Source organism: Leuresthes tenuis, unplaced genomic scaffold, assembly GCF_036924035.1.
Source record: "Leuresthes tenuis unplaced genomic scaffold, fLeuTen1.0.hap1 SCAF_24, whole genome shotgun sequence".
NCBI classification, from domain to species: Eukaryota; Metazoa; Chordata; class Actinopteri; order Atheriniformes; family Atherinopsidae; genus Leuresthes; species Leuresthes tenuis.
Window position 1 is genome coordinate 3043124 of NW_027325378.1, and position 13297 is coordinate 3056420.

General features: G+C 41.4%; 2 protein-coding genes across 4 annotated transcripts in view; both read left to right on the top strand.

Annotated features, from left to right (window-relative positions):
• The window catches only part of slc4a2b (solute carrier family 4 member 2b), a 45908-nt gene extending 42549 nt beyond the window's left edge, over positions 1–3359 (top strand). For all 3 annotated transcript variants that reach the window (XM_072378967.1, XM_072378968.1, XM_072378969.1), the window contains one exon: positions 1692–3359. In XM_072378967.1, the coding sequence (XP_072235068.1) occupies positions 1692–1772 (81 nt within the window). In that variant the 3' untranslated portion in view covers positions 1773–3359. The remainder of the gene's footprint in view (positions 1–1691) is intronic.
• A 1725-nt stretch (positions 3360–5084) lies between these two features.
• Positions 5085–6222, top strand: LOC140284447 (retinoic acid receptor responder protein 2-like). The gene is made up of 4 exons (XM_072378309.1): positions 5085–5381; positions 5540–5644; positions 5731–5832; positions 5946–6222. Exons 1-4 carry the CDS (start codon positions 5100–5102, stop codon positions 6033–6035), a joined length of 579 nt encoding a protein of 192 aa, XP_072234410.1. The 5' UTR covers positions 5085–5099; the 3' UTR covers positions 6036–6222.
• Positions 6223–13297: the final 7075 nt, after the last annotated feature.

Below are 13297 nucleotides of genomic sequence, written 5' to 3' on the forward strand. Positions count from 1 at the left end.
GACGCAGAAGAAGTCACATTTCTTACCAGCGCACAGTTGCTTCAGTTAAAGCAGTGTTTCTCAATTCCGGTCCTCATGACCCACCGCCCTGCATGTTTTCAATGTTTCCCTCCTCCACCACACCTGATTCAAATGATCAGCTCATCATCAAGCTCTGCAGTGGCCTGATAAGGAGCCATTCATTTGAATCAGGTGTGGTGGTGGAGGGAAACATTGAAAACGTGCAGGGCAGTGGGTCATGAGGACCGGAATTGAGAAACACTGAGTTAAAGCTAAAAAAGAAACGAGTTAAGAGAAAGTGGGGGAACATTTCCGTCCTGTGTTCTGGCTTTTATTCTGAAAGTCTGTGGAACTCGACCTCTAAAGTCATCTAAAGGGTCTCTATAGGTGTGGGTGGTGATGGTGGAGGATCTGGTGACTATGAAGGCCACAAGATGTGATGATTCCCATCATGATCGAGTCATTCAGTGAGCACGGTTTTAAATGACACTAAAACTACACTTTTAAACTGTTAATATGACCGAAATCGCACAAAGTTGAGCTTCTGGAAACTGGACTAAAACACTCGGATGACGCAGGCTCCAGAGTCCCAACTTTTTGTTAGAAACATTAAAGTATAAGTGCTTATTGTTGTTATTACAGCTGAATTCCCAGCAAAGCTACTCAAATGTTGCATCTGTGGAGTCAACAAGCGGCTGCCTAAATGTTGTCGCTCTGCTCTAATAAATCCTAACTTCAGGACAGCTAAGAAGCATCAGAAAAAGCTCTTTTTGTCCCTCACTCTCAGCTTCAGACGTACTTAAATCACTCTATTCTGCTTCCATGCACGTAAACGGCTACAAGGACAGTTTGTTCCTCTAATTTTCCACCAGTTTACATTCGATTGTAGTAATTGGTCTGCTTTAAGAGTGACCTTTGACCTTTGACAGTCATCTGAAGTCTTACAAACAAATTAACAATGTTGTCAGGACTAGTTTTTTCTAGTTGCGTCTCCTGGCCAAAGTTAAAATGTTTTTAAGCCGTCACGACCTTGAGAAAGATGCCCTAATAAGTTCAAGGTCAGACGACTGCAATGGACTTTATGTCGGTGTCTCCCAGACTTCTCTGTCGCCTTCAACTGGTGCAAAACTCTGCTGCTGCCCGTCTTTTAACCAACACTAACAGACCTGTGCACATCACTCCTGTTCTTAACTCCCTTCACTGGCTTCCTGTCCTTTATAGAATAGATTTTAATCTTTTAATTTGTTTTTAAAGCTCTTAACGGCCTCCCCCCATCGTATTTATCTGAGCTTTTAACTGTCTGTAACCCTGGCAGAACTCTGAGGTCAACAAATCAACTTTTGTTGGAAGTGTTCAGGTCCAAATACAAGCCCTGGGGTGCCCCCAGGCTCTGGAATAAGCCCCCCCCCCCCCCCCCCCCCCCCGAGATGCATCTTATTTCTGACCTGGGCCTCTTTAAATCTAGCCTAAAAACATACTTAGTGACACTTTTATCTCATCTTATTCAATTTTGCTGTATTTTATTGCGTTTACTGTTATTTTCTTGTTTTTTACTTATTCTTTTCTTTATTTATTATCTGCTATAAACCGAAATGGATTGTTGTAAAGGGCTGTATAAATAAATCCCATTTAAAAAGGGGCTTTTATGACGGTCCATTGAGCTGACTGCGATGTCTTTTCTCCTCTTCCAGCTGGACGCAGATGATGCCGAACCCAAGTTTGACGAGCGCGAGTGTCACGATGAGTATTCTGAGATGCAAATGCCGGTGTAACCCTCGTATAACCACTGAAGTCCTCCTCACTCTGCACCAAAATCTGTCAGTCCAAACCAATGAGTTCTGGGTGGAGACATGAAAGTACAGCCTGTTGGAGGTCTGGTCAGTCTTCTGCTGGTTATCGGCAGTCTGTGGCTGGAATCAGCAAAACTGGGAGGTTCATTTTATTTCAGGGGACAAGAGATTTCAAATCAGCTCAGAATGAAACGTGAAGGCAGTAAGATTTTTAATGTTTAGCCCTGAAAGGTTGCTATGATTCACATTGAATATGTGGAGGATATATAGGATACATTCCTTTTAACATTTACATGCAAGTCCATTTCTTTTTTTACGCTTATGAAGCCCCTTATGAAGGAAACTGATAATACTGAGCTGCTCCAGCTGATCACTTTAACGCAAAGCTCGTAAGCCTTAAAACACCAAATCTGAACAATGACTGTATGATATTTAATTGCTTTTAGCCTCGTAGCGTAAACCTCTCGAAGATCCAGTGATTTTTAGATGAGCTTGTTTAAATTAAGATTTTTAATCGTGCTTTGCTTTTGTATTCAAATGCAACCATTTAAATGATCTTCAGCCTTAAATGTCAGATTCTGTACCTGCAGTGACGCTGGAGCACCAGCAGAGGGCGATCTGGGACAGTTATGATGAAGTTACACCAAAAATCTGTCATTACACTAATGCCATAAGATCCTTTCTGTCCCTGTGCAGATTTATTGTTGTTGTTTCTCTGTCTTTAGGATATTATGACACAGCAGCCTAATCAACACACTCTAAATGCACATGTTTAGGGCACTAAAGTACTAAAGTCTCTCTCACATGGTGTGGGTTTTTTTTGGGAAATGCTGTAATTTATTAGTTTCTGAGTGCCAAATGTCCAGTGTAAATAATTTTGTGGTCAACATAAGCTGCAGTTCAGTCATCTCTCGTCTGTTTTTAACACATTTTTAACAGTAAAGCATTCCATGTGTCTCGTTTCTTTGGTACAGGATAACCAAACAGGCTGTGTAGACAATCCCATTGAATCATGCTTTGCTCTTTTGCATCGTGTTGCATCTGTAAAGGAAACTGAAATTTCCAGTCCTGTTACGCTCACATTCGTATTTCAGACACTACTCTTCCCTCTGAACCGTCTCAGCCCGACTGAAGTTGTGATTTTGTGCCCGTTTGGTGTCAAATTTGCACAAAATCTCATGTGCCTGTGGGACCATGAAGCAATTTAGGTGTATTCTGGTGGGATGGCACATGTTACAGTTTTTAGCACTTTTCAGACGCTCGTTGTCAAACGAGAATTTTCTTTTTTAAAGATGTAAACACGCGCTTGGCTGCACTTTGAATCGTGACAATGAAGGAGAGTTGTTTGAGAAGTGGGCAGATTTATGCAGTGTTTTGTTTCTTATAATTGTGCCTGTTGAATGGAGTGAAGTTGGCTTGTGTTTCTCGTGATGTAAAGTCATTAAAAGCTGATAAAACTGTGTACATTCATTTCAAAAAGCAATACAAAGTCCAGTAGGCTATTGCTAAAGCTCCCTTGTACATTAATGGTTCTGATATCGATGACAAATAAAAGTTATTTTCTATTTATCCGGTTTTGTTGTATTTTTCGTATTCTCTGTATGTAGCAGATCAGAAAGAAAGCTCATGTTAAGCTTTAAAGGTCTGAATAAGATCTTCTGATTGGCCTCTGCTGGCTTTTCTGTAATCATTTGAATTAACTGCTGAACTTTTGCTGTTCAGATATACTCATTTTGACAATAATCATGGCTTTAAAAGAAGAAAATGTCACTATTATGCTGATAATATGCCTGTGATTACATCCTAATCTGATAAAATGTAAAAAACTGAGTAATTTAATTGTAGTTTGTACAGTTTTCCCACTCAGTAATAATTCTATCATGCTGTGAGCTTTAAGGGGAATCATTCAGAGGAAGGACTAAACCTGAAGATTACCCAAACATCTTATGTGGAAATGTATTATTCTCCGTCAGAAAGAAAAGTTGGACGTGACTAACAATGATTTGAAATAAGAAACGTAATTAGCCAGCTTAAAACCTTTGATGTGGGCAGAAAATTACCATTTAACAACCAGACCTTGGACGGCTGGAAGCCATAGCAACTGAAAGTGTGGCGGAAGCTTCCAGCAGCATAATGTTCCTGCTGGCCACGAGACAAATTCAGCTGCTGTTACCATAGAAACCAAATACGAATCATTTTTAAACCAGTCTTTTAAAAAAAAAAAAAAAAATGTATAGTTTAAAGTTTAACTGTTGGAAAAAATTAAAAAGAGGGAAACTCAAACATCAACAGCATTAATGACTATTTTAATGACAAAATGTTAGCTCATAGCTGCTGTGTTGTTGTTATTAGCGGCTATCGGGGGGCTTATAGAGGCTTTCTGCACACTCATCTACTGGGATGATGTCATCAACGCCCGCCGCTGCAGCACAGCTCATTCACTCCGGTAAGAACGTCCATCTTACTCAAAGTCGTCGTCAAAATCTGATAAATATCCTGCCATGTTGCACAAAACTATCAGCAGCAAACTCTGTGTGAAGTTAGCCGACTGTCACAGAGCACGGAGTGAATAAACTGTGCTGCAGGGGGGCGTGTGGATGAAGTGGTCCCAGTAGAGTGCCTGTGTAGAAATCCCTCCGTTAGCTCTCCTATAGCTGCAAGTAGCCACATAACAGCAGCTATGAGCTAACAGAGCTATGAGCTAACAGAGCTATAGTACGCGTTCATTCATTCATTCTTCTTAAAGTATTGGTGAAATAAAGACAGATAATGCCTTATTTAGAGGCTGCATCCTCTAAGCCCCGTTCACTCCGTTATATGGATCTCCAGTTATCTAAATATCTTCTGAAGGACGCCGACTTTCACCAAACTGTTCTCAGTGAGCAGATGAACGTATTTCATGCCAGAAATAAGGTTTAAAAATACCAGAGTTCCCCTTTAATGTTTATCGCTTCTTAAAAACACATTTTGGTTGCTGAGAATCCGTCATTTCCACAGACTGTGCAGCTGATTAATTAATCTTAAAGAATGCTAAAATGGTTTAAAATGGTTTAAAGCCGTTTGAATAATTATGAGTTATATGGAAGAATTTTGCGGAGTAATTTGGGGCTGAGAATTAAACCTTATGGAGTACCTTATTATAAACAGCCTGTTCCTCTCAGTTTCTTTGTCTAAGTAGCAATATCTGGTGATCAGAACTGGAAAACTGGATTATTATTATCATCATGTTGATGGAAAACCAAGATGAATCAACACTGAGGCCGATCCCAACGAGTCACAGCCTGTTTCCTCCTGTAAAAGGAGGGCTGGATGTTCCTGCCTGTTCAGGAAAACAACAAAGTGGGGGTGGTCCGTTGCTCTCACTTTTCCACTCCCACTGTTACAGGCACACGGAGGAAGATGGCTGCTTTTTCGCTGTGGCTCTTCTGCCTCGGGGCTTTGCTCTTGTCCTCTAACGCACAACAAGCTTACAGTAAACTTCCTGAAACTTACAAGAAGGGAGTGGATCTGGCCCTGGACAAGCTCAACTCTCACCCTGGCATCCAGCATCATTTTCTCTTCTTCAAAAGTGTCACACAGTCAGACACCGAGGTACTGTACAGCATGTCTAATCTGATCTATTAGTCATATTTGGAAGATTTCCTTTGGGGTTATTGTGAGTCAAAGCCTCAGGAAAGGCTCCAAGAATCAAAGAGTGTTTTAGTCTTAAATAAAAACTCCTCATCAAAGATTCTTATCTTTCTCCTCAGCCTGGCTTTGATGTGAGCTTCATCTACCACAACTTCTACCTTAAAGCTACCAAATGCCCCAAAGGAACGGCTCAGTCCCCAGAGTGTCAGTTCAGAAATGACAGAGTGAGTTTCCTCTGATTTACTGGGCTTAGAGATGTGGAATGCGGCTGCCTGCTGTAACTCGTCTGTGCCGGTTTGTTTTTGTGCAGCCACTGATCGACTGTGCAGTCTGTTACAAAACGTTCAAGGGGGAGATTGAAGAGGAGCCCGTACCGTATGTCCACTGCATCCACAGACCAGCCCTGACGGAGGTCGGTCCGCTGCCCTTTTTCAGCCTTTATCACAGGAATAAAAGGACACTGCACACTTTACCTGCCGCTCCATCGGTCTGGTGTTTGACTGGTTTCTTATTTCTGAATTACAGGAGATGAAGGAGACCAGAGTGGAGTACTGCAACAGACTGGGACACAGCAGCGGGGGTTCAAGCCTTCTCGCTTCGACAGGAAACCAGTGAAAACTCTGTTAGAAAACCTGCTTTTAGCTTCTTTTCCTGCGCCTCAGCTCATGAGTTGGTGCAGTCATGATTACATTAGAGTGATGCACCTGTATATAAGATGCTCAGCAGAATAATAACAAAGTTGAGTCTGGTTTTGTTTTACTTCCTGCCATTTTTCTCTGCTTCATTAGCTAATGAAACCTAGTTATGTTGTGTCCCATTTCCAGATTAAAATGTCTGAAAAGGGTTAAATCTGTGTCCTGTATTGTGTTGACTTAGTTTATTCCAAATCTAGAATTCTATTCTATTCTAATTCAAATTTCATCTCAGTATGCAGTAATAAAACCTAATTTTTCATGAATAACGTGGCTTTTTGAAACGCTGTAATGCAACAGAAAGAGCATCTGAAAAGGTTGTGTTCTTCTTGAAGGTCATGTTGAAAGGATGGACCGTACTGAAAGAGCAGGCTTTCATCCAGGCAAGAACAAGCCAAACCTAGAATGAAAAAGATCCGTTTCTATAGAAAAGACACCGTTAAACAGATGCACGATTATTGCAATGAAAGTCAAATTTATTTGTAGCACATTTCACATGAAATCATTGCAGCAGGGAGCAGAAGAAGCATTAAAAGTATGTAAAAGAATATAAATAAAAAGAAATAAAATGAATAAAAACAAGCAACAGTCACATAGACACAAGATAAAATAACTGTTTTTAACCTGGATTTAAAAATGTCTCCATTTGGTGACAGTTTAATCTCTTCTGGCAGTTTGTTCCACTTGTTTGCAGCATAGCAGCTAAATGCTGCTTCTCCAGGTTTATTCTGGACTCTGGACTGGACCAGCTGACCTGAGTCCTTGGATCTAAGAGCTCTGCTGGGTTTATATTCTCTGAACACATCACAGATGTAAACCATCTTTTAAAGGCTTTTAAAATCTATTCTGTGACTGACTGGAAGCCAGAGTAAAGAGTTTAAAGCTGGTGTGATGTGTTCAGATCTCTTAGTCCTGGTTTAAACTCCAGCAGCAGCGTTCTGGATGAGCTGCAGATGTTTGATGCTCTTTTTGGGAAGTCCAGTTAGGCTTAGACTTAGACTAAACTTTAATGTCCCCGAGAGGCAATTTGTTTTACAGCACAATCATTGACATATAATCTATTAACAGTCATTGAACCAGACATTTACAGCACACAGACACATAATATACACACATCAGTTAAATATAGTACACTAAAATAGAGCATAATGCCCTTCCCTACCAAGCCTAATGTCATAAATAAATCTACAGCACTATTTATCTAATAACATGTATGTCAAGTACAGTAAGAAGGATATTGCACTTCCCTAGGAGGCCTAAAAAACATAAATAGGTAAGAACTACTGCGCAGTGCTACAAATATTTGTCTAAATCAACAGATATAACAGTTAAAAGACCGTTACAGTAACCGAGTCCACTGGAGATGAATGCATGGATGAGTTTCTCCTGGTCTTTTTGGGAGAGAAAACCTTTAATTCTGTTTCTGAGTCGGTAAAAAGCTGCCTCTGTGACAGCTTTGATGTGGCTGCTGAAAGTAGAGACTCGCGCACTTCTATATAATTGCTAGTATAACATATTCATTCTCTGCTCTTCTTCTTCTCCCTTTATCAGGGGTCGCCACAGCGAGTCGATCTCTCATAATCGATTTGGCACATGTTTTTACGCCGGATGCCCCTCCTGACGCAGCCCTCACCATTTATCCGGGTTTGGGGCCGGTGTTGTGCCGAAAAACGACTGCTTGCCGAAAGGTGACTGCACCGTGTAACTCTGCATTGGAAGGGGTTACATTCTCCGGTTTTTCAGCATTAATAGTAGAGGAAACCAGCTGCACGCACAGTGAATTTGGTCGGTTACATGCTGCCATTCCGACATCTCGCCATTCCGACATTGGTCTCCAATTGTCGGAATGGCGACACTTAATTTTTTATCAAACGTCCCGCCATTCCGACACTTTTTTCCTCCTATGGTCAGAATGGCGGTATGTTTTTTTTTTTTTTAACATACCGCCATTCCGACAGTTCCTTTTAATAGCGTATTTTTTTACCCAAAACATTTTGCACTAATGATATGCCGGCGCAAATACGCCCTAAAGTTTGGCGCACAAGCTTTGCACATGCAGAGGCCACAGCCTCGCAAACAAACTTTAATAATCTATTATCAAAATCCCCTGAATTTCAAATATAAAAATACAGATATTAATGTAACTCTGGCGAGACTGAAGCTGATTAAGCAGAAATACAGTGTCAGTGAGCTGTCACAGCAGCCAGCTGGAGCGGAGCTCTCCACAGAGCCCATGCGTCTTTTGCACGCTGTCATCATATGCAAAAGTAATAATTGCAATTCCAGATATCACGGCTACTGCACAGGACACAGTTGCGAGCATTCTGCCTTGCCTTGCCAATAGGAGAAGAGAGAAATGACAGCATAGAACGTATAAAACACAACAAAATGCAGTAAAAACGTTTATTCATGATATTCACGTGATTTATGAGTACTCACTCCAATTTTGGGAAGCGCGGATGGGCTTTGCGCATTTGGCACAAACACACAGCCGTTGCGCAAGGCTTTATACAGCCTGTTGATATCTTAAGGACCTAACTGGTCACACCTGGGAGTAAATGTCATGTAGAGATTGTTTTTACATGACATTACAGCTGAACATATAGCTTTCATCCACAAACCAACGTGGGAGAGCCCGAAGACGCATGTGCCAGACGCACAGAGGCATGCGTAAAACCAATTTTGACCACTTCATGCTGTTTATTTGCTTTCTTTTAGTTAACTTTCGTTTCTTTTGGATTCTTGTGCGTGTTAAGCCTTTTTTTCCTGGATTAAATCTTCGGAAGTTGAAATAAGTGGCATTGGAGTGTGTGATTGAAAACCAACGCGGTCTGCTTCTCCTCCTCCAGGTGCCGATACTTTGTGTTTTTAATAACGCTTATCTGGAAACATGTGTTAAACATATAAATTGCATGAACAGAAAGAAGGGACTCACCTGTTGAGTAACACACATTTCCTTATACGGAAAGCCTTGTCGGAATGGCGGGATTTCGGAATGGGTGTTGCCACCCAATTTGGTCAATGTAACCCCTTCCAATCCAGAGTTATACGGTGCAGTCACCTTTCGGCAAGCCTTTAAAACTTTCTACGTTCTTTTCTATATTAATTTCCTTATCTTCATAAAATCATTGAAATTGAGGTATTGAAATAGTCGTTATTTCTGTAAATAAATTCACCTAAACGTTATTGTTTAAATATAAGGCAGTCGGTTTTTTTGGCACAACACCGACTGACAGGCGCAGCACCGAGACTTTTTTTTTTTTACCGCGCAATAATAAAAAAAGTAACCTTATGTTTCGATAATGTAGGCTAGTTGTCAACAACTGATGGGAGTAGATGCTTTACCTTGCCACTTTTGTTGTGTTATCGTTGCAATGTGATTTTACACCGCTGTGATCTATAAATTAAGTTATATTTCAATGATTTTATCCAGAGTTATACGGTGCAACACCGGCACCAGAAATACACTGGCTCGTGCTCCCCGGTGGCCGGCCGCTCCATCTTCGCATCACCAATTAACCTTTTTGGGGGTGGGAGGAAGCCGCCCACGCATACATGGGGAGAACATGCAAACTCCACACAGCCCCAGCCCGCAGGTGACGGTGCCAACCACCACACCACCCTGCAGCCCCTTAACTCCGCTGCAATTGCGGCGGAATATTTTTGGACCAAACGCAACGTAAGCTTGCAAAAATCCTGTGTTTTCTGAGTTTTTTGGTCCATAAACCCTTTAAGGTCTCTTTGGGACTGTTGTCACATGATTTCCTTTGCGACCCAAAGAGGTTAAAGCAACACCAGATAACATTTTGAGCTTTAAAACGACGCGCTCCTGGCTCGTTTGGAAGATTTGGTTTCCAGCCCTACATCGCATCGTTTTCCCTTCACTTGAACTGCTGTGGGTGCCAAAGAGCAAAAAACAAACCGGAAATCACTCATCCTCTCCATCAAATAATCCCTTTGCAATACCATTTGAACGTTTTAAAACCAGTTGGAGTTCATCATATTTTCAGATCCATCCCTGCTGCCATCGGGTTAAAGACAGGGTGTGTTCATCAGATTCGTCTGAAATTTAAAGACTTTACTGCAGTTCTTCACGTTTACGGTTTAAAGCTGATGATTTACTTACATCAAATGACTGAAATGTGTCGTATTCAGACCCCTTGAGCTCTGGTAAATCCATCTTTCATGGGTGCTCTGTGAGCTGCTTCTACAACTTGAGGATGATCTATTTCACAAGAAAAAGCTTGATTATTCACCCGTTTTTATGCATTTTAGGGGACAGAAAACCGGTTCTTATAAGTGAAGTGAGCTGAACATCCAGAGAAGTTAATTTGCCAACTCTTTTGTTTGTTTTGGGAGTTGAGACTGTTTCCAGGACTTGGATTACTAAGCTTCCAGTTATGTAAAGAGATAAAAGTGTGATTCAGTTTTTGGCAAGTGGTGAAACTTCCCCGTTGAGGCCATATTTTCCCACGTCTCGTTTTCCCTGGGGTGTTTCTGGAAACTGGAACACAAAAACTAAACAGTGAGGATGAGTGTGCTTTCGTTTCACTTGTTCTGCAGCCATAATAGGACTTGTTTTGGATTTGAGTCCGAAGACCGCAGAGAGGGGAGGGTGTTGACCCCCTGAACAGAGCTGTTCTCTCACAGTTGGAGGAAGATGGCTGCCGGGTTGCTGTTTCTGGTTTGTGCTGCAGCTGCGCTGTATTCTGCCGAGGCCCAGGAGCCTTATAATGAGCTGCCTGACACCTACCAGAAAGGAGTGGATCTGGCATTAGAGCAACTTAACTCCCATGCTGGTGTCCAACACCATTTTCGTTTCTTGAGAAGTGTGGAAAAGTCCGAGATTGAGGTAAACAAGAGCTTATTATTGACCAAAATACTCATAAAGCCTTAACCTGTTTGATATCAGAGCTGTTAGTATGTGTAGAAATTCTCACAGATGTCCTCAGAAGAGCATGAAAGTTTCAGCTCTGATGTGATTCTCTTACAGAGAGAAACGACGGTTGTTCTGGTTCAGATTAACTGAAGTACTTGTTGTGTAATATATGCCTTCAGGGGGTTCCAGGAACTGTTTTAGCGTCTGTTTCAAGTGAAACGGACTTTGAATATTCAGATGTCTGCAGGACAAGTTTGAACAAGTCTGAGCAGAAACAGTTCCAGTAAATTGTGTTGTTGTTGAAATGCAGAAAGGAAAGAAACGGGGAACCGAGCTCTCTGAATCACGTACTACTGCTTCTCTCATTAAATGCTGTTTTATCTCTTATAAGGTTAAAGATTATTGATGTAGGAAGCAGTTTACTGGTATTAGATGCTTTTAACTGCAAACGTGTGAATAGACTCAAACCCTAAAAGAGAGGACTTTGCCTGAGTTTTGTCTTTACAAAGATCTGAAAGAAAGATTTAACATTTTTCATCAGTTTGTACTCTTAAGTCACCATTAACCAGTCGTATTTGATCAGGTTAGTTTGGTTATATGTTGGTTAACTTAACAGACCATATGAGCTGGTTCAGGTCAATTTCATTGGCCAAAGTACAGTCTTGAAACCCTCAGATGATGTCTGACAGTTTAAATCTTTGTTATCTTGATAAAGTTGTCAGGACTTCACTTTACCCATTTAAACAGTGAGGAAACTCTGTGGTTTTATGACTTTTTAACTTTCAACTTTGATGGGACGTTTGCTGACCAGCTGTGTTTGAGACAAAGATCCTCCAGATTGGAAAAGTCAATAATTGAAATGAAAGATTCAGTTCCAGCTAATTCTTTCTCACTGTTACGTCCCTGTTTATGCTCTAAGGAAGCAACATAAAAGATGTCCAGGTGCTAAGTTGGAGTTTAACGGTTTATTGAGAGAACAAAGTGATCAAAAGACAAGAGGAACTAAGGGAGGAAGGTTAAGAAACAACCAAAAAGCCTCTCTAAACTACACCAGCTAAACAAACAGAATCAAGACCTAAACTATAAGGAACAAAAGTATTAAACGAGAAAACTAGTCAATCTTTAGCCCAGCTTCTGAAACAGTTCTTATTTTACAAAAGAACAGCATCACTTAAGATAGACTTACTGAAACCTCCCTCTGCTCTCTTTAAGGGAGGGTTTCAGACGAGGTACCTCTACCATCACTTCTACCTGAAACCCACCAGGTGTGCCAAAGGAACCACTGTGTCCAACCCTCAGAGATGCCAGTTCAGGAATGACAGAGTGAGGAAATGTTAAAGAGAGAACCACTGATTTAATAAAACATCAGCAGCCTCCTCGTGATCTTTCTCTTTCAAACACTCCACAGCCGCTGATGGATTGTGCAGTTTGTTACAAAACTCATTCAGAGCGGATTGAAGCCAGTCCGATGCCGTACGTTCACTGCATCCAGAAACCGAGGCTCACCCAGGTATTGTTACTCGTGTCCTGTCTTCTCTGCTTGGCCATTTATCAAACCTACTTTAAAGTAACTCTCTAGAATTTGGGATGTAACCACTGTCATAAAACAAATATCTGTTTGCAGCAGGGCTGGAAAACAAAGCTGTAAACTGCGGTATCTCAGCAATCTAAGTTAGTCTCAGCCCGGGAATGTGCAAAAGAGAAGTTTGTGCGCTCGAAAACGAGTCGGAAGTACACTGTTTCAGAGTTCACAAACTTTTCCAGTGTTGCTTTTAAGCCTCAGAGGGGAAAATTTGGGATATTATGAAATACCTTGAATTACTCTGACAACATATACCGTATTTTGCACACTATAAGGCTCACCCGACTATAAGGCTCACCTGACTATAAGGCTCACCTAACTATAAGGCTCACCTGACTATAAGGCGCACCCGACTATAAGGCTCACCTGACTATAAGGCTCACCTAACTATAAGGCGCACCTGACTATAAGGCTCCCCTAACTATAAGGCTCACCTAACTATAAGGCGCACCTGACTATAAGGCTCACCTGACTATAAGGCGCACCTAACTATAAGGCTCACCTAACTATAAGGCTCACCTGACTATAAGGCGCACCTGACTATAAGGCTCACCTGACTATAAGGCTCACCTGACTATAAGGCGCACCTAACTATAAGGCGCACCTGACTATAAGGCTCACCTAACTATAAGGCTCACCTGACTATAAGGCTCACCTGACTATAAGGCTCACCCGACTATAAGGCTCACCCGACTATAAGGCGCACCCGACTATAAGGCTCACC